The sequence below is a fragment of the Nyctibius grandis genome, chromosome 9 (assembly GCF_013368605.1).
Source record: "Nyctibius grandis isolate bNycGra1 chromosome 9, bNycGra1.pri, whole genome shotgun sequence".
In the NCBI taxonomy this organism is placed as follows: Eukaryota; Metazoa; Chordata; class Aves; order Nyctibiiformes; family Nyctibiidae; genus Nyctibius; species Nyctibius grandis.
This window is the reverse complement of record NC_090666.1, coordinates 43,435,084-43,454,797: the sequence shown is the minus strand read 5'-3', so window position 1 is coordinate 43,454,797 and position 19,714 is coordinate 43,435,084. Positions and strand designations below refer to the sequence as shown.

The 19,714-nt window shown below is 40.7% G+C and overlaps 1 protein-coding gene across 1 annotated transcript in view; it reads left to right on the top strand.

The window, feature by feature from the left end:
• Nucleotides 1-19,714, top strand: part of CCDC148 (coiled-coil domain containing 148) — a 40,897-nt gene that overhangs the window by 9,116 nt on the left and 12,067 nt on the right. Inside the window, exons 4-10 of the mRNA XM_068407218.1 lie at nt 589-692; nt 1,194-1,276; nt 1,442-1,605; nt 1,867-1,962; nt 2,054-2,235; nt 8,128-8,266; nt 10,166-10,372. Coding sequence (XP_068263319.1) covers nt 589-692; nt 1,194-1,276; nt 1,442-1,605; nt 1,867-1,962; nt 2,054-2,235; nt 8,128-8,266; nt 10,166-10,372 — 975 coding nt within the window. The remainder of the gene's footprint in view (nt 1-588; nt 693-1,193; nt 1,277-1,441; nt 1,606-1,866; nt 1,963-2,053; nt 2,236-8,127; nt 8,267-10,165; nt 10,373-19,714) is intronic.

Here is a 19,714-nt window from a genome sequence, read left to right as displayed (position 1 = left end):
ACAGCTTCTGATCCTTTTCCTTCATTGTTGGCTGGCCAGAGGCTTCGTCAGCCTTCCCCTGGCAGCTTTTCCTCTAGTTTAGGCAGTAACTCCGTCTATCTCAAAACCGTGTTTCTGTTTCATCTGAAGTTGGAAGCGATGTTTTTGTGAAGCCCTCAGACAGTTTCAGAGCCTCTTTAATTGGATAGATTTTGAAAAAGCACTCTTTTTTAGTAATCAATTTTGAAATTCTTTTTCTTGAAAGACACGCTTTCATCTTCCCACCTGTAAGAAAGTGTATTTTCTTTCTCCTGCTCATCTTCTGCCCTTTACCTCCTGGGAAAATAGGGATGGGAAAGAAAAGGAGAAAAAGTAAAAGAAGAAAATGGACTGCATTTTTCTCACTTTCTCCTCTCATTTAATTGTGATTTGAAATGGAATAAAATTTTTTCATGGAAATTGGTTACATTTAAACCCATTGTTCTTTAGAAAAACACAGGTTTGAAATAAGCTTTTAGGTTCATCATTCTGTAGTTAAGTTTCCATATGAAGTCATTTGATTAAAGCTATTGAACAGACTCAAAATACAAGCTTTAATTTTTCCTGCAGATTAAGAAAATGGAGCAAGTTTCAAAAATGAGCAAAGAGCAAACGCTGCTGAAACAGCATCAGCAAGTGTGGTGGCAAGAGCATAAAAGACTGAGTGAGAACAGGTAAGAGCTGAGGAATCTTAAGTTACCCATTGTTAAAGCAATACTTCAGTATTGAGAAGACGACGACCACCGAGATTCTGGTGTGGCATACTTAATTCAATGCACATTGTGAGGAAAACATTAAAATACCTGAAAACACCTCTCCGTGATGATGTCATAGCTGTTTTGTTGACCTATGAACATCTGCAGAGCATGTATTTGTAGGAGTGTCAGAAGTTTTCAGGTACTTTTTAATTCCTTCAGAGTCTGTCTCTAGATACGTGTATTGAGTTCACACTTGTTAATATTGTTGTTTAGCTTGTGTATTGTATGTGCAGCAGATCAATGAGAGCATTTTTTGCTTCCATACCACCTTCCTGTCCAAGTCCTGCCCTTCATAGCTTCCCAGGCAGAGAAACCCCCTTTTTACTTAATTATTAGAGTATTTGGGGTTTATCATTCTTGAAAACTCGATGAATAAGAAATTAAAGCTTCTGTAAAACTCATATTCATACCTTCCAGGCAAAAAGCAGAAGCAGAAATAAAGACTTTTCTTGATGAAGAAAGCCATAAGCACGACTTTTTTTCGGATATGAAGGACTTAGGTAAGAATTTTTTATTCAGTTCTTGATTATTTATTGTAATCAAAATTATCTCGATTATTTGTTTGAGTTTTTAAATCCCTGTCTTGACAGACTTAGGTTTAGAAAGCACAGTGCTGTGTAACATTTTGTGTGTTTGAGAAAGCTTTATGTTTTGTTTGACTATAGAGCATAAATTATCAAAGGAACGGGATACATACCAAACAAATTATGTAGTTCCTATCTGGCAACTAAAAGAGAACTTGAAATACAGGCTGTCTGAAATGCAGCGTTACCTCTCAGAAGAATCTTGTCCGAAATCTAAGTTCGATCCAGTTGAGATGTTACAGCAGGTTGGTATTTTAACTTTATTTTTACAATTTATTGTCAGTGTATTTTTAGTATTTTCATCTATTTGTATGTAATACTTTGAGAATATAACTCGCATTCAGAGTATCCAGTAACCTCTGTACTTGCAGTAGTGCAGATCTGCTTCACTGCAATCTGTAAAAGCATCGCAGTGTAGAACTGGAAATCAGGCTCTTTGTTTCCAAACAAGAGCTTTCATATTATAACAAGATCAAGAAGTAACAGTAACATATTTCATGAAATAGATCGAATTTGTGAAGAAGCAACAGAAGGGAATTTTGGAATTCCTCATCCTTGAAAGTCTGGCTTTGGAAAGAGAACTTGAAGACTATAAAACAAAAGTAAGCTTTTCCTTATGAGTTTAATTAGCAATTTTTTGAGAGAGAAAATATAACGCAGAGTAGTCTGCTGAGTAGCATTTTTTCATCACAGGCATTAGCGTATTCTTCTGAAGAGAAAAATGGACTTTTCCTTGAGGTTCCTTCAGCACTACTGTCTTTGGAATGCCCCTATCCCGATTTGAAGAGCTTAGTTATCAATGAGTACCAAAAGCTTGCAAGCGGGTACTGGTCTGAGCTTCAAGAGACTGATCAACAGTTAGAAGGTTTATATAGGTAATGACATCTGCGTCTGCATTTCTGTTGTTGGGTATAAACTAAATGACTATGATGTATTTTGTAATCTGTAGATCCTGCAGTTGCCTTTGCTGTTAGAGTTGGTGCTGGTTTATGCAGCGCAGAGAACACAGTGCCCAGCTCCCCGGGGTTAGATAGTCGGTGGCTGTTGGCACAGCTGAGAGAACTGAGGCACTCCTCTCAAAAGCTCTCATCTGAAACAAGCAGCGAAATGTTTTGTGGATTAAAGAACCAACAATCTGGTGTGCATCAATTGTCCTCTTCGCACGCTTTTGTATGAATAGAAATTATTCTTTCTGCGTGGTAATTACACTGCCAAATTTGTGTCAGAACAGCCCAGGCTTTCTGAGAGAGATCTAGAATGTATTTCTCTATAAGGCAGACAAATAGGTCCAATCTTTTCACAAATTTTGGATCACTGCAGTAATTCTCAGCACAAAGAAATGTAAAAAAACATCTGTGGCTGTGATTCAGAATAACTTAAAGGAGGAGAGATTTTTCTGTAAATGAAAAGGTTTATAGAAAGAACAACTATTCATAATGATCTAGAAATGTAACATGCCTGTATATTAACAGTGTAAAGCTCAGCTTTTCTGCCGAGGCTAACTGGAGTCCAGGAGATACTGAGGTGCAGATATTGGACCAGCCTTGACTTCTTTTTGCTGTCTACTGATATTCCTCTGGCTTAGAATGGCATCAGGTTTGAAGACTGAGAATAGGAAGGTCAGTGGAAGTGTTTGAGGCCTGGGGAGAGCAGGAAAGTCCCTCAGTTTCTTTGGTAAAACAATCACATGCTGCTTCTAATCTCCCTCTTTTTCTATGTGCACCTACGTGCAGCACTTAAATCTTCTGCCACTGCTGCTGAATGAGTTTGGGGGTGCTGAAACAGGCTCAAGATGTTGGATCCCGTAGAAAGGGATGTTATAATCCATTTATAAATTGTACAGATATTCTGTAGGTGGTTCTTCTGTTACCTGAAACGTGTATTTTTTTTTTACTGTAAAGTCCTAGCTATTATAACATGATACTTACTAAAAATTGTCCTGATCTTTCCCATATTCATAGCATTTATTAAGCAGCAAGTGGCAAATTTATAGCGGTTCCTTTGCTGCTGTCTCTGATATTTTGTTACAGTTGCTGTTACAGAAGAAGTTTTAACAACCTCTATGAGAAAATCTGTGACAAATACTAAATCATTAAATATACACAAAGTCTTTCTAGTGGTTTTAGTTAAAATTGTATTAAAGTTTATAATCAACACAATTTTGGTGAAAATTAATAAATTTAAAGGCCTTGAACCACAAAGCAAGTGTGCTAATGAATAGTAGGCAAACATCAATGTAGACATCAGAATCTATGAAAATAGTTGAAAAATGTAAAATCTACCATGGTATTTTCATCGATCATACACCAAGTTTTAATTTAGGTCTTGAGCTAGCTAATTTTGCACTAAGAATTAAGGAACATCAAGACTTAAAGGTAAAGTACCGTATTTGTGAAGGAAAGAAATTCAGTTGTAGGCATGAACACATTTGAAGGAATTAATATATTACATTTTACTCTGTTTAATATAGCATTAATGAAACCTTTGCAACTACTGTCATTGCTCTGTACCCGCAGATACCAAACATTCTCCTGCAAAAGATTTTTTCTAATTTTTGTAATTTGAGAAGTTGCTCAGTAGAACAATATGATTATACGATAACATGGTAACTTAGTCCCTTCATCAGAGGATTATTTCTTTGTCGTTCCTCCTCTCTCATCATATGCTTGAATGTACAGTAAAGAAACCTGAAGTTACTACGAGTCTTCTGGCATTACACATCTCTTTGTGTAACTGTTCAGATGTCTGGAGCAGAAGATTTGCAAAATGTGCATAGAATTTCCAAAGAAGAAAACTCGGAATAAGCCAACATTCTGGTCTGCTCTATTCCTTGTGTGCTTTTCACTCCTACTAGGATGCACATTACAGTGCTTATTGCTTTTAGAAACTGAAGAATTGGGTTTTTTTCAAGCATAATATAGGATTACAATGTTTTATAATCTAACTTCACTTCTTTTACTGCTGCTAAGACACAAATTTTTGTGTTTGGGAAAGACCCAAGTCCTGAGTTGTCCCACAAATTGTGGACTTGGAGCTGATGTGTTTGTTAAAGCTGATGATTCTCTAAGCACTATTATATTTTTCCAGTTTCCAAGGATGTCTGAATTAATTAAATAACTGAAGGATGAACGGAGTGTTGCATATTCAGCGCTGTATCCTCTGCAGCATCCTTTCAAATGAATGGGGTATTAGGAGTAAGTCAAGTAAATTCAGTTCCTCTTTTCAGGCCTGTTACCAGGATGTTCCTGGTGCAACAATCAGCAGTGACATAACGAATAGTCGGGGCTGTTAACATGTCTGTCTGCAGATCAACAAGACAGCAGTGCATCGAGTGTACGTGCTATTGCAAAGGCTGCGTGGGGATTACGGGGTGAGAGGGAAGCTTCCCTTCGGAGCTGTCTGTGTTCTTTAGAATGTGGAAAGCCAGGGATTAATGCTGGGTAAATCTGTTTCAAAGGAAGCAGCTGCCTCGGGGTTGTTGAACACCAGACAATTGCTGTGTTTCAGTTCCGAAACAAAATACAGATTGTACTGTTGTCTAGGAGAACGGTATGTACAAGAAAAGCAAGCACTACACTTAAAATCCAGGTCATGCATTCACCCTTGTAAAAGTTTGTCAATATCTTGATGCTGAAAAACCTGATATTAGCTTAAATATTAATGTAAAATGTGCTGGCACTTTCCAAACTCGTTTTAGGTGAGATCTTCCTGTCTGGAATTTACTGAAGTTTAAGTGAGCTAACATCTTGAGTTCAGTCACGCAGGATATTTTGGAATTCTCTCTGCATTTAATGGTTATGAATACACTGGGCTGGATCATGCTGCTTTTTTTTTTTTGGCTATTTGTCTGTGAACAGCTGACAAATTTTGGCACAGCTGACAAACCAGGGCATTGGCAGCCAGCTCGTCCCCGCTTACAATGAACTACTTGTAGCTCTAGCTCTAGCTGATTGCTCCCCAAACCTTCATTTCTCCATCTCGTTCCTGAGCAGTGTGGAGACTCATTGTTAGCTGGCCTTTAGAGGAATACCCCAGTTGGAGGGAACCTCGAGACATGTGTGAGATAGATAGAGGAGGCAGAAATGGATGCAGAGGCTGGTGCATCTGCCTGTGTGTGCCGGAGGCAGAGGAGGTCACCAGGCTGGCCTTCGGGCCACAGAACCTGTCTGTGGTCTTCCCTGCTCTCAAATTCATGGTGTAATGTTTCCTGACCAAGACGTATCTTACTCTGCCGTACTCTTCCTGTAGGCAGAAGACTTGTATTTGTTCACAAACCTGTATGGTCAGAAATGTCTAAGGTGGATTGTTACAAAAGAGAATGTCAACTCCTAGAATTATCTCATTACTGTCACTAAAATCACGTGCTCAGACGGCACCATACCTAGGTGTATCAGGACTCACAGAAGAGGATTACTGATTTCTTTCAGAAAGTACAAGAGAGAGTTCAAAATCCAACCCAAGAACTAGTAAACACTTTCTTAGGACTGCTGGTACTCTGTCTGAGTAAAGGCTGGCAGGGTTTTGTGATTCTCCTTCGAATAAACAAATAAATATTGGGACTGGAAAGAGAAGAATATTAGGTGTTATCTTAAGAAAAAATATTTTTGCACTCACTCAGTTCAGCATCAGTAGGAGCAGTTGCAGTGAGAGATTTAAATCATAGCAAAGAAGAATTCATTTGTTCATTAAAGTTATTAATATACTTCAGAATATCAAATTATGACACAGATTCTAAAATTAATAAATGAACTGATTTCATAGAAAAGGTCCCTCTAGAGAAAAGGGAGGAGTTTAAAACATTAATTTCTGAGGATCAGTTGCAAGATGTTTTTCTCAGAGGCAGTAGATGTTGCAGAAGTAGCTCATCTTTCCAACGCCACCTCCGTGTCCAAGCTCAGGGACTCTTGTCTTGGGAGAGCTGTGTCTGCTGCCCAAGGCCTGCAGCTTGGAGGTTATTACTGCAACCGTTCCCTCTTTGAGGGATTCCTTAGCCCCATCTCACTTCCCGGGGCACTGTTTCTTCCTTAGACTCAATGTGTCAAAAAAACTCAGCTCAGACATCTACACTCATTGCCCATCATGGGAAATTTAAGCAGTCGCCTATAAAGAGACACTTTCATTGCTATTCTGCTTTTGCTCCTGTAATTCCACTTTTTGTGTTGTCTCCAACATTTGCTTGGCAGTTGTCAGTCGCTGCAAATGATCTTCTTACAGCAGCTAGATGTTCTCTGCCCTGCTTCGAAGCCACCTCCATTTCTGTTCATGATGGCTGGATTTAACAGCAAACAGCTGGGGGTCCTGGACATAGTTTGTCGGATATCCCACACAGTTTATAAGAAGATAAAGGAAAATGGGTGTTAAAGTACGAATAATATATATCTATCTCATGTAAGATTGTAGAGGGAAAACTCTTGCCTTCCACAACTTTATTAATTTTAGCCTACTAAGGAGTCTCCAAGACTGAAGTGCCAGTGTATGCTCTTTGGCCTGGGACGGATGCTGCTTCCTGTGAAAATTCCTTTTTAAATTTAATTTTCTATGTGTCTCATCTGTTTCACTCCATTGATAAACAGATAAGCTACTCAAAAGCACCACCACACCAAGCCAGGTAGGAGTCAGTGCTTCATATTTTCCTGCAAAAAACCCCTTTGACGACTAGAATCTCTCTGTGTACAGCACAAACATCATTACTGCAGAGCGCTCTGGTTTGGTGTGTTTGTAGCACTAGTGGCTGTGATAATGTTATTGGAGTGCATGAAGGAGGTAGGATGTGATTTCTCCTTGCCTGGCCTCCTGTCTGCCTAAGAGACAGGAGTAACTTCTAACATTTATTCAAAAAACCCCACCAAAACACAGAAAAAGTACCCACAGAGCATAAAGCTGTTCTAACAGCTTACTGAATGCAGGGCTATTAAATACCAAGACACCAGTGCTGGCTCAGGCAGTCCGAGGGCTGCAAACAGTCGGAGCCCGCAGGAATTTGGTGGGGGTAGAGTCATAGATTGCCACCTTTTAATTTTCCCTGGGTGTTTAGTCACTTTTGAAAACAGGTCATTGGGACAGAGAGCCCTTTTGGTCTGACTCAGCGTTGCTGCTCGTCCATTAATGCTGACAATAAAAGCCTGACGTTAATCCCTTCAAGGCCGAGAGCTCAGACTGAGGGTAAAGACTGATCTCCTAAATCCAAACGTGTGGTACTCTCTTCTGTTACTTCTTGCTACTCTAGTTTTCTGAAATACAAGGATGCGTAGTGATTACTACACCTTCTATTTTAATAAATGGTGAATCTTACGCCTTGCTGATGAGTTTGTGGCTGTCAGAAGTTTGCTTTTAAACTAGTTCCTCATTTAGCTACATATGGGTGTCACCACTTAATTTCATTTCATTTTGATCATTTATTTTAGTGCTCAGTGGTCGAGACTGATCATCTCTGTCCTTTTCCACAGTGCTTTTTCCGTGTGATGTGACCATTCATTAACGTAACGCATTTGAGAAGCACAATATCATTCCCCACTAAAAAGCCAGGTTAGAAGAGGAACAACTCGCTCGAGTGAAGGCACAACAGATGGTCACATTAGAAAAGCCGTATAGGTTTGCTTTGTTTCTTGAGGTAAATTCAAATTTCTCAGCTCTGATCCAACGTCCAGTTTGCAGGTTAGGGATTGTGAGCCCCCTGAAAGGTTAGATATTTAAAAATAGACTAGAACCAAACTCCTGCTTTTCAAATGTTACGTTATACTGGGGCTGATCATTTTGCATTTCTCTAGGGACACTGGATGGAGTGAAGATGATCAGTGGGTTTTCCAGACTGTTATCAATCAGTATCCAAGTGATCTTCAGCGGAGGAGGATGTTGTACCTCGATGTGCTGCAGAGATACCTTCCTCACAAATCCAGGCGGGATCTGGTCAGTGTTGGTTTACATATGAGATCAATTATATAAATTCTTACATAAATCGTGCAGTGAACATTTGTAATACAGAATATTTATCAAAGTTTTTTATTTTAAAATTTCTTCATTATAAATTTTATCCTGCACAATGAAGAAGGGATGTCCCTGTCTTCAAAATGCGTGAACTTGAAAACCTGTCACTTCCTCAAGATAAGCACTGTAGAGATTTTGTAATTCCACATACCCTTACAGCCAAACTCACAAAATCCGTTTGCTAGCGTTCCTTTTGCTGCACAGATTTATAGCTAAGTCATGCTGTTCTGCGTCTCTTGGTATTTTTATTTTTTATGGGGATGTATAGCATTGTCACACTGTCTAGGAATAGTTATTTTAATTGGTCTGTGGCACACATATAGCAGGAAGAGTGGAAAGTTATCTCCTGCTCTCGGGGAGAGGCTATTTTTATATGCATAATGCCTCTCAAATTGATTGCTGATTCCTTTTACACTCGAGAGTGAATAAGCACATAGCAGCTAACAGAGAAACCTATTTCAAGGCCAGAACACTTCAGGATGTCATAAGTAAAGTAGGAGTCTTTTTTTATCTCTGCCTGTATTTTTAGACCATCTACTTCCTTGTATTTGAGGGGTGTCTAGTGCAAAGGAGTGACAGTGAAGTGATACTGATAATTAGCATAGTTTCACCAAAAATAAAGTTCTTGGGGATTTCAGAACTTTGGCCTGTGAGAACTGGGCTAAATAATTAGGTGCTTTGTACAATGTAGGTATATTTTAAGCATAGCCATTATTAATGAGTCTCCCTAATTCTTTGAAGGTTCATTTAAAAATTCTAAAGTTAAAAATCATAATTCTGCATTGAATTGATGTCTCTTAGTATGGATATTAGCATGACAAATAGCGAAATGTTAAAACAGGACTAAGAATCTATTCTTAAACCGTCTGTGTTACATTAGAACACTAAACTTAGAGCATTCTGTGCCTTCTTCCCTCTGAAGAATGGACCAGTGGACAACCACTGAGGGCTTGATCCAGTAGCAGCCCATCAGAGAGATCTGGTTGTGGAAGTGCCAACTCTCCACCCAATTTCTCGCTCACGAGTTTCTTAGCGTTAGGTGCTTGCTAGCATCCCCTTGACACTTGTGAACAGACAGCCATCTCTAGAGTCTCCTTCATCCCTGTAGCTTGTATTGTTTGGATTATAAGAGTCCAAGACCCTGCTGCCTCAGTCTGTGCAGCCTTACCTGTTACTACTTCTGTCCACGTCTTGGAGCTTGAGTGTCCTTGGGAACCTCACTGAATAAGGCCAAAGAAGGTGTGTTTAAGTTCAAACGCTCACCATTTTTCTTAGGTGGTGACACTGGTGGTGGCAGTGTGCTGCTTGGCAAGCTAAAAATCTATTTGCCAATTTCCTGTTAGGAAAGAAAAAGTGAAGCTAGTTCTCCTGTGTACTGCGTTTGTACAACTGCTTTAACTGGCGTTGTGCTTCTCTGTAGGTCAGAACTTGCTACGAAGAGCCTCATCTTGCTAAAAGTGCTCGATATCTCTGAAGATGTATTGAAAGGACCTACTTGCACTTTATGTACTTTAGGGCAGGAAGGGACCATTGCGTTTAATTTATTCCCATTCCAAAAGTGTGGTTCAGAAAAGACCAGTGGGACACGAGGGCACTGAAGTGCCAGTGGTGCAGGTGACCAGGAGAAGGCTGGAGTGCTGTCCCTGCCTACCGGTGCTGGGAGGCTGCGGCGTACCCGACAGAATGCTTTTGGGCCCCAAACTGTGGAATATTGATGATATAATAATTAAACCAATTATATTCAAGGGTAGCAAAAATGTCTAGAATTATTCTTTATTAATGCATAGTTTTTAAACCTTTCTGAAATGCTTTTTTTTTTAGGTTGTTTATGAGAAAACTTGGGATCGTTACAATTTCATTAGGAATCAGCGCAGGGTCCTGATATTAAATTGGGCTCGAGCTAGAAAAGCCTTTTTGCTTAAGGCAGTGACGACCGCTGCTGAAGCCTGTGCTGCTCATGAGACAGAGGTACTGCTGGCTAACACCAGGCTAAAGCAACAGGAGATCTGTGCTAACCTGAAAGCAAAGGTAGGTGCAGTTATAGATCTGAAACAAAACGTGCAAATTGTTTTTTACTGGTAAATTCAAAATGAAGTTAGTGTTTAAGTGAAGAAAAACTAACTGAAGGTAGTTGTCATAATCCTGTTTTCCTGGCCTGACTGAATTGTTTTGGACAGTTAGATTATGGTTTGCTTTTTCCCGTCTGTTGGCAGAGATCAGTATGTTTGTGAAGCTCGACTTGCAAATGGGTCTGAAGATGCTCTGTTTCATTACCAATAAGGATCATTGTTAGTGTTTCAACCAACTCTTGAACTTAAATTGTCTTTTTTTGATTGAGAATTTGATTACCTGGCATGCTTTAGGCCTTACTGTGAGTTTCACGGTGTGGGTACCATCTCTGTATAACTGCGATCGCATTTATTGTGATGGATTTTGAGCACCATCTAAGAGCTTGAGCAGTGTTTCAGCATTGGAGAGCAAGGTTTGTTTTGCAATTTACAATGACAGACTGTAAGCAAGCCACAGGAGTAGAGGTCTGGCATCATATTCCGTGGGTTCCTTCGTAACCTTGGCAAATCACAGAATATTTGTCTTTCTGTTTCTTCCTCAATGAAGTGGGATTGGTGTCTGCACTGTGTGAGGCTTACTTCATCATTGCTTTGAACACCAGAATCCTCAGAAGTGAAAGTGAAACGTGTTGCATTCATCATCACTGCCACCAGTTTTCTAGATCAGTGCCTGTCTGTTTTCACAGAAACAATGACTCTGTCTGTCCTTCTGTTTGTTTTTAAGAATGCTTTCTAAGGCCTGAAAAAATGGATCCCATAACACGTTCACACTTGTTAGGAGATTTCACAATATTCTGAAAGGTGTGATTTACTGTGTTCTGAGGTGAAAAAATATAAAAATACCTGTTTGAGGGTTTTTTTTGGGTTGTTTTTTGGTAAGAGAAAGGGATAAAATGGGAGGAGCCTGGACACAAGAGGGAAGTGTTATGGTGTTGGTGCCGAAGGCATTTGTAAGGGGAACCACACTTCTGGGCACAAAAGGCATGTTCAGATTTGTTTAAACTGCTCTCTGTGACTTTCCCCTTGCACAGAAATTAACACCTGAAAGCATACCTGGGGTGTTATTCTCACTTTGCCAACATTATCTCCGTTGAACCCTTACCTTTCAGTGAAATACTAAACACTTGATTTGGGTTTTCTACAAGTAGAACAACACAGTAAACCTGCACTGTGATTCAGATTTTTCATACTGATGCCAGCTTTTCACTATAGTGATAATACAAAACCTGCTGTCCTCTGTTCCTGGAGCCGCCTGTCGTAGGAAGGTGTGAATCTGAGCACTTGAGGGTCAGCAGCTGTCTGGGCTTGACCAAGTGGGGAGTGCCTCAGTTTAGCTCCTGGGGCAGGCTTCCCTGCAGCCAAGGGGGTAAGGAGCAGATCTCCGGAGTTGGTGGGGGCTTTCGTTTGGGTTTTTTTTTCCCCAGGTCTCCCTTTCTGGAATTGCTGTGTCTCATCTGCACAATTAGAGGTGGAAAGGCCATTTAGTCCAGAACTGTGAATTTATGAGTCAGTCTCTTTTATTTTTTTCTGTCCTCCCCCACAAGAAGGTAACAAGCAATGCTGGAGTACTTACGTTGTCTCCATGTAGCTGAAGATTCTCATTGATGCATTGAATGGTGTCTGAAAGGTTTTGGATTCTGACCTCCTGTTTCCAGTAACCTGGAACCGCTTGAAACTTAAGCCTATTAGGCCTACGCTTTTCAAGGGTTGCTTTCAAAGGTGGCTCTGTTACAAGGTTGAACATTTGATCAAAAACAACTCACCTGTTTCCCAGAAAAGAGGAATGAAAAAGGTACATTTTTTTCATTAGAGGAGGATATCGTTGCGACCTTGTTTTGATCAGCTCTACAGCTGGAAGGGCTGGAGGACGGAAGCTGAAACTGGGCAAGGAGCTAGCTGGATTTCAAAGAAATTATTCTGAATGTATCCCTGGGCTTTGTTTGCATTCAGTGGATATACGCATTTGAAAACTCGTACTTCACCCAGTTATAGTTCACTTTACAGGCTTGTCTTTCTACACTTCTGAAGTGTGCCACTACAGAGTGTCCTGCTGTGGAAGGTGGCTGTTGGCAGCTACCAGGTAAAAAGTAACTCTCCATCTAGTGAGTTAATGTACACTGATAAAACCCACCCTGACAAGGATCCAGAAGATGGGGTAAAGAGAGAATCTGTCCCTAACGCAGTGAGTGTAGAGCTGGAAATCAGGCATCAGGGCTGTTGTACAACTTTTTCTTTTGGGCCATTAATTAACTTAGTTTTTTGCATTTCTGTAAAGTTTAGCATAAGGAAATCTGACTTGTATCTCTTTCCCAGAGGGAAAATGTGTTGCTATAATGATCTAGCTGTGCAGTAGACTCTAGGTATGCTCGTGAAGAGTTTGTGTCCCGAACGTGAGGTGTAGATGTCCTTATTACCCCAACACGTCTCAGAGGAAGTCATAGCATTTACGTGCCTGTTTACATCAGCTGCAAAATGAAGTTATGACACATACACACACTGTAAGGTCTGTATGTGTAAGAAGTTCTAGAAATGCAAAGGCTCATTAGATCCATTTTGCAGACAGAATATGCAGAAATACATTTAAATCAAAATAGATTGTTTAAGGAGCTGTTGATCATAGAGTGGGAGAAGACTAGACCCCAAATAGGACACCTTTCATTTAACTTATGGTCAGTAACCCATTTAGCCTGTTTTACGTATTTGGTTTAAAAGGAATGTCTTTCTGTAAATTTCTATGTTTCTTTGAGTTTGTGGGGTTTTTAAAAATAGTTTTTCTTTCTCTGTGTGTAAAAATTACTTTGTTCCTAATCGTCGTACAGATTGAGCAATGCAAAAGAGAAAATATTCATATGTGACAAGCTATACTTTTTTTTTACTGCAATAACCACATGATATCACCTAACTTTTATACAGTTCTTTTCATCTGACAACAGCAAACCAAAGGCACAGCAAACAGACTAAAGAATACATTGGTTAAAGCTGTTTTAAATGCACTAGAAGCAACTATGCCATCAGTGAGAGCACAGGCCTTGTGACTGAGAAGAGGTGATAACAATTAAAAAGCAAAGCAGCAGAGAAGTTAAATTAGTGTTTGTAGCAGTTTTTACTTGAGGAAAGGACTTTCAAATTCTTATTCCATGTTCCCCCTCAGAGAAGATCAATGTGTGTCCTTAACACAAATCAGTCTCTAAGGAGGAATTTTGGAGCAGCTCGGGAAGCTCAGGTAGCCACGTGGTAGTCATCTGAGTGAAATAAAACATGAAATGGATAATACCAGTGAGGATATACTGGACATTCTTAAAGAGGAAGAGTTGCTGGGACATTTCTTTAACACGTCTGTTTGCCATGGGAAAACAGAAAACAAAACCATGGGGGCTTACACCTTGAATGAGTGACGGAGAACCACTCACGTTTGGTGTGCTTTATTCTGTGGGGATTGAACCACCTCCAGGGTTCTGTAGCAGATGCTGTGGAAAAAACTTCTCTTTCTGTGTAAAATTCCCCTTGCTAAACAACACAGAGAAGCAAATTCTTCTGTGTCCCATGATGGTTAAGTAATGAAGTGAGAGAGGGTTAGTAGGTGCTGCTTCACAGTTGGTGTTTGAAGGACTGAAGTACTTGCTGTAATATTTAGAAATTCAGTCAAGGCATCTGCATGCATTCAAAACATTATTTTTCGATTGAATTCATCTTAAAATATTTATAATCCAGTACTTTCTATCTTCATATAAAACAATTTTAGAGGGACACTCAAGGGAAGACCTACAACAGCAGACAAAAGGAGAGTTGAACCTCCTGTGTCTGATGCATAGGGTGGGTTTTTTCCTCCTAGCATAAAGCTGTGTGCCTGCCTGCCTGCCTTTAAATCTTTTCTCTTTCTCTGTTCCAGGATTAATCCCCACTCCAGTGCTAAAATCTCTTGCAACACATTGTGAATTTTTGGAGAGCAACTCTTGCGTTCTTTCTCCTGGCAGAAACTAAGATAAATTAATTTCAAAAGGAAAAGAGTTAGGTGGGATTAACTGGGATATTGCAAATCATATAAAGCATGTTGCAGATTGCCTTCCTTCTCCCTTCCTGTGTAACAAGAAGAAAGGATGTGTCAGTGAACTCAGGGGTAAAAAGTTGTATCTCCCTGTTCAGCACATAGTCAAGTCACTGGTTTGGATGATGTGAGTGCCACAGGAGATCAACATTGAAATATTACAACTGAATGTAAAAAAAAACCCCAAAAAGTCTGGATAGGTATCAAATCTAGTACTTTGACTATAATCTGATCGTTTTGTAGGAAACTTTAAAAAAAATAAATATTTAAATTGTGGGATATTTAAAAGAAGAGTTTTCTTTTTCAGAAGCATTGCCTAGTCACCACTGAGGTGACCTGTTCATTTGTTGGATATGAGAAATACAAGGAAGTTTTAATAACCTACATTTTAAATACAGCTACTAATTCAGGAGGTATGTGGTGAACTTAAGCGTTGTAGGGTGCTACAGTATTTCTCCGAAGTGGGTGTGAGCAAATAGCTAAGATTTTAAAGTCACCAGAGATGAGCCAACTCTGACTCAGTAGCATGTTTTTAATCCAGAGCTAACGAACCTGGATTTATTAGTCTGAGGTCAGCACAGCATGGATGAGTTACACGGCTTTTGGGTCAGACTAAGCTCATACGCACTAAGCTTGAAGCACATCTAGAGGTTGTCTCTGCAAAGTTTCCTTGCTTTCCCTTTTGCCCCTCCAGTTTTCCCCCCCTTTTGCTGTACCCCACGTGTACTAGCACATGATGTTATTTCTGAGTCTGTCAAACTCTCTGCTGAACTCTTCTCACAATGTATTACCTAACATTTTGTCTGAGGGCACAGCAGATTTAAGGGGTTACCATCCCAAATGTTTTTTCTTACCTCCAGGTCACAGCTCTTTGTTATGGTGATGCAGCTGTAAGGTCACAATAAAAAGGTGGAAATGTTCTTGTAACTTCACTCTTTCAGTACACACACCACAGAAATAGTTGATAAACCAATTTATAAAGTGTGTAAAAAGCAAATGTTCTCTATATCTTAAGCTACCATTGAAAAAATAATTGTCCTTTTTAAATTGCAGGGGTTTGGTAACAGGGGCTGTGGGGGCACCCTGCGTGGCAGGAGACCGTGGACTGACTTGTCAGCTCTGAGATCCATTTAAACAACCCATTGCACCCCAAAACTTCAACCCATCAGAGGAGCACGTGGTGCCTCAGCCTGAGACGTATCTTGCTCGTTTACCTGGCTGCTGGTTTATCAAAGCTTGTAGGATCTTAAGTATGTTTGAGACGTACGCTTATCTCACGGAATCCCAGCCTGGCTGGGGTGGGAAGGGACCTCTGGAGACTATCCAGTCCAACCCCGGCCAAAGCAGGGTCACCCCAAGCACAGGGTCACGTCCAGGCGGGTTTGAATATCTCCAGAGAAGGAGACTCCCCCCTCCCTGGGCAGCCCATCCCAGGGCTCTGGCACCCTCACAGCAAAGAAGTTCCTCGTCATGTTCAGCTGGAACTTCCCATGTTTCAGTTTGTGCCCGTTGAAACAAATCCATCAAATTTAGTTGAAATTGTCCCATGATCCCCAAAATTACCTGAGGATGATAACCGGACAAGCAGACAGCTCATGCTAACCTTGTTTTCTTAGGAGAATTATCTTCCTTCTGCTGGGAAAGCGGCACCTCAGGCGTGTCTGAGCAGCGGGTGGCTTAACCCACTGGCAGGAGATGGCAGCTCATCACCACAGCTCGGGGCTGCTGCTGCCAGCACATGAACCAAAGTGTGTAAGCAGCAAGGATTCTTGCTAAATTCTTGAATTCAATGATTCTTGCTAAATATTTCTCCTTGATCGTGATATTTAATATGAAGCCCCCCTTGTAAATGTGAACCTCCTTCCACAGTAAAGTAGTAATGGACACGTTTGCTGTTTTAAACGTTCCTGTCAGCTCACAAGGTTACTGACACCTGAGAAAAGGAAAACAATATGTATGATGCATATAAAAAAGGACCTTCTAGGACTCTCTAAGTTTAAAAAAAAAATGGCTTTTTCACATTGTTTTGACAAACTCCTCCCTGCCCTGTAATATTTTGGACTCCAGAGAATTGTTCTTAATATACATTTTAATTTTTCCCTTTTATAAGCTCTAGTATTCACACCCTGAGGCGCCCGTCTCATTATCTTTCCATTTAGGAATATATGCATATGCTTTTTATTCTTATTTTATTTCCAAGAATAACACTGTTAATATTTTACATTTCATTGTGTGGTGGGTTTGATTAGTGGGGTTTTTTTCTGTTTTCAGTTGATACAATTATACATCAGTAGCAGGTCTACTACACATCCCGGTTTCCTTGGACATGTCACCTTTGTTGGGGCAAAATTTGCCTGTGACTTCCAAAGTCTTGGCAAGCCAGTCGTTAACTGGAAATGCAGAAATCCATGAGATGCCCACTGTGCAAGCGTAAGTGTGCTCTCCAGTACCTGTGCTGCGAGTTCTGTGTGGCTGAGAGCTGTTGAAAGCACTGCACCTCAGTGTATGTCACCAGTAGGTCCGGTGTTCCCTAAATGTCGTACACAGAATCAATGAGGTTGGAAGAGCCCTCTGGGATCATCGAGTCCAACCATTGCCCTGACACCACCATGGCAACTAGACCAGGGCACTAAGTGCCATGTCCAGGCTTTTCTTAAACCCCTCCAGAGATGGTGACTCCACCACCTCCCTTCTCATGCATGCCCAAACCATCTACAAAGAGTGTGTCCAGCCATGGCTTCCTGGGAGCATCAGGGATGCTGTGCAAGTACTGTCGAGGCTCACGTGTTTGTCTGGGAAGAGCTGTAGCAGTTCTGTCCTGGAGATGAGAGTGTTTTACAACATGCATTCATCTCCTCCTTCCTAGTCCGTAGCAGAAAGTCTTAAAAGTTTGAGTAGTCCGAGTAGGGTCTGTCATGAGAAACTGTGGGTGAGGACAAGTAAGTTTGAAAACACTTTTTTTTCTAAATGGAATGCACTACTTTTTAGTAGTCATTGAATAGACATATCTGTATTAGTGACTTAAAAAAATTGTTTTAGTTTTGTAACAGACTTCTACTGTCCTGTTCCATTTATAAAATATTTAAGTCTAAGGGATTTACTATCCCATTAACCCAAGGGGAATTTATGTGCTTTACTTCTATTAATCTTAATAGAAATTATCTGGGTGAATCCTTGTTCTTCTATGGGAGACTAGGTCTTTAATTTTTATTTTCCTCTACATTTCCTTCCCTCTTTTCTTAAAAATCTTTCCTTTTTTCCCACCTTGGAATGGAAGGGAGTTGCTCAGGCAAGAGACATAGATCAGCAAGCACTACTTTTATCTGAAATATTAATGACTAAGCTATATTGCAAGTGGAGAGGCTACACTGCTGGTAATGAAAGTCACCTTTTAATGAGTTTTCCATGTTAATCTTCTAGTGATCTCAGTTTGACTGTGCTCCTTAGCCAGTTCTACAGTAGATAAAAAGTAATGACCTTCTCTTGTGTAGGGAAAGAAGTAGTTTGCCAAATTTATTAAATCATCATCATTGGTTGGATGATGTGTCCATTAGGAACTGAACTGAGAAGAATATCCTTACTGCAGACCTGATGTTGCAATCCTGTAGTTCCTTTAGCCCATAACTTTTTATCACTTAATCACCTTTTACATCTATTTTGCTTAATTCTGTTTTTCAGGACACACTAGAAGCGCATAGCTCTAAAATGGCCTTTTCTCAGGAAGCAGAATTCCTTGGGTCACCAGCTTGTGCTGAGGCTGCAGTCCTTTTCTTAACAACGTGAAGGAAAAATGTCATGGTTGACATGGTTTGAATCCAAACTTGCAATTGAGAGGTATTTTTTCCCCTCTGTGCCTTGTGGCTTCCATCTGGAAAAATGAAGAGATACCTCTGATTTACAATAAATAGGATAACTCTCAATTCCATGTTCAGCAGGAAACAGGGCAGAAAAGCTGGGCAGAGAAGAGGGCGATGAGGCAATGAAGTTGGGGAGGAGGGTCAGACAGGAGAGAAGCTAGGCCTGGCTACCTGATAACCAGATCAGTCTGGCTATCTGAACTGTGGACATCTCTTGCTGTGCTTTTGGGCTCTGTCAATTCCAAGCTCCCTCTTTCTTTTGAGCTTCATGTGAGAGCAGTGCAAGTAGCTGTAGGAAAGCCCTCGATGACCTAGAGGACTCTAGCCTGAGTAACCCTATGGAAAGGGAGCGGGTTCCCGTGCAATTTGGTGCTCATCCTTTCCAGAGCTTATCTCGTGGTTCTGAATGACCAGTGATGCATTCTGTGATGCCTTGTTTTATGCTTAGGATTTTTTTCTATTGAATCCCTCTAAACAGTATTTAATTTGTAGTCATCTCATAGTCACGTTTCAACATTTCTGGCCGTGCAGCCCTGACTGCTGCAGCTGCTGTTGCTTTCAGGTGCATGGGGACGCCACCGCGGAGCTGCTGGCTCTCTCCGCAGCGCTGCACTAGCCTTCTCTTGCACGTGTCCTCAGCGTACTCAGGCAAATTTTGCTGTACGTCTTTTGCTATTGTAGCACCTTCATTTGTGAAGCTATTTTTCTTGAAGACACCCTCTAAAATTTTTTTCCCAGGCATTCTTAGAGTCAGTTGTGAACAGTTTGAAGAAGAAAAAAAACCTGCAAACTGTAATAAAAATAAGGAAAGGTGTGCAGAAACGTTTCAGAGATGAATAAAGCTTTGGGAGATTCTGAAAGTGTGTTGGGATTGGGTCGTTTTACATGGCTGAAGGAGGGAGCTAGAGAGAATCCGGGGGGGATATCAGAATTTTCTTTTTACGCCTTTAGTTGTGACAAACAGCACTGCCTTTATCCCATCATTGTTGGGAATTCTTGCTTAGAATTTGGATACTAGCAGCTCATTACATCAGCGTAGCACAGTGTAGCCTGCAAGAATGCGGATCTGGAGCTCTGTGTAGTCATTTGTGACCCCGCTCCTCCCGGACAGTTTGTATCCTTTTAGTTTGGCCTCAGTGTTCAGAGGCCAGTTTTACTCCTGGCCTGACCTTCCCCATGCAGACCCTCTCTACACCCGCCAGTCGTCCTGTTCCTATTTACCTGGCTGTGCAGTTTAGCTGCTAGAAGGAGCTTGGTGCCAACTCTCTTGGGTCACCCTCGGCAGCCTCAAGATCTGTTTATAACCTCAGTCAGCGTTGATTAAAGACCTTACGTGGTGCTGTGTTACTGCGTGCTAATTTAATGGGAATTCCCAAGGAAAGTCTCTCAAAAATTGTTT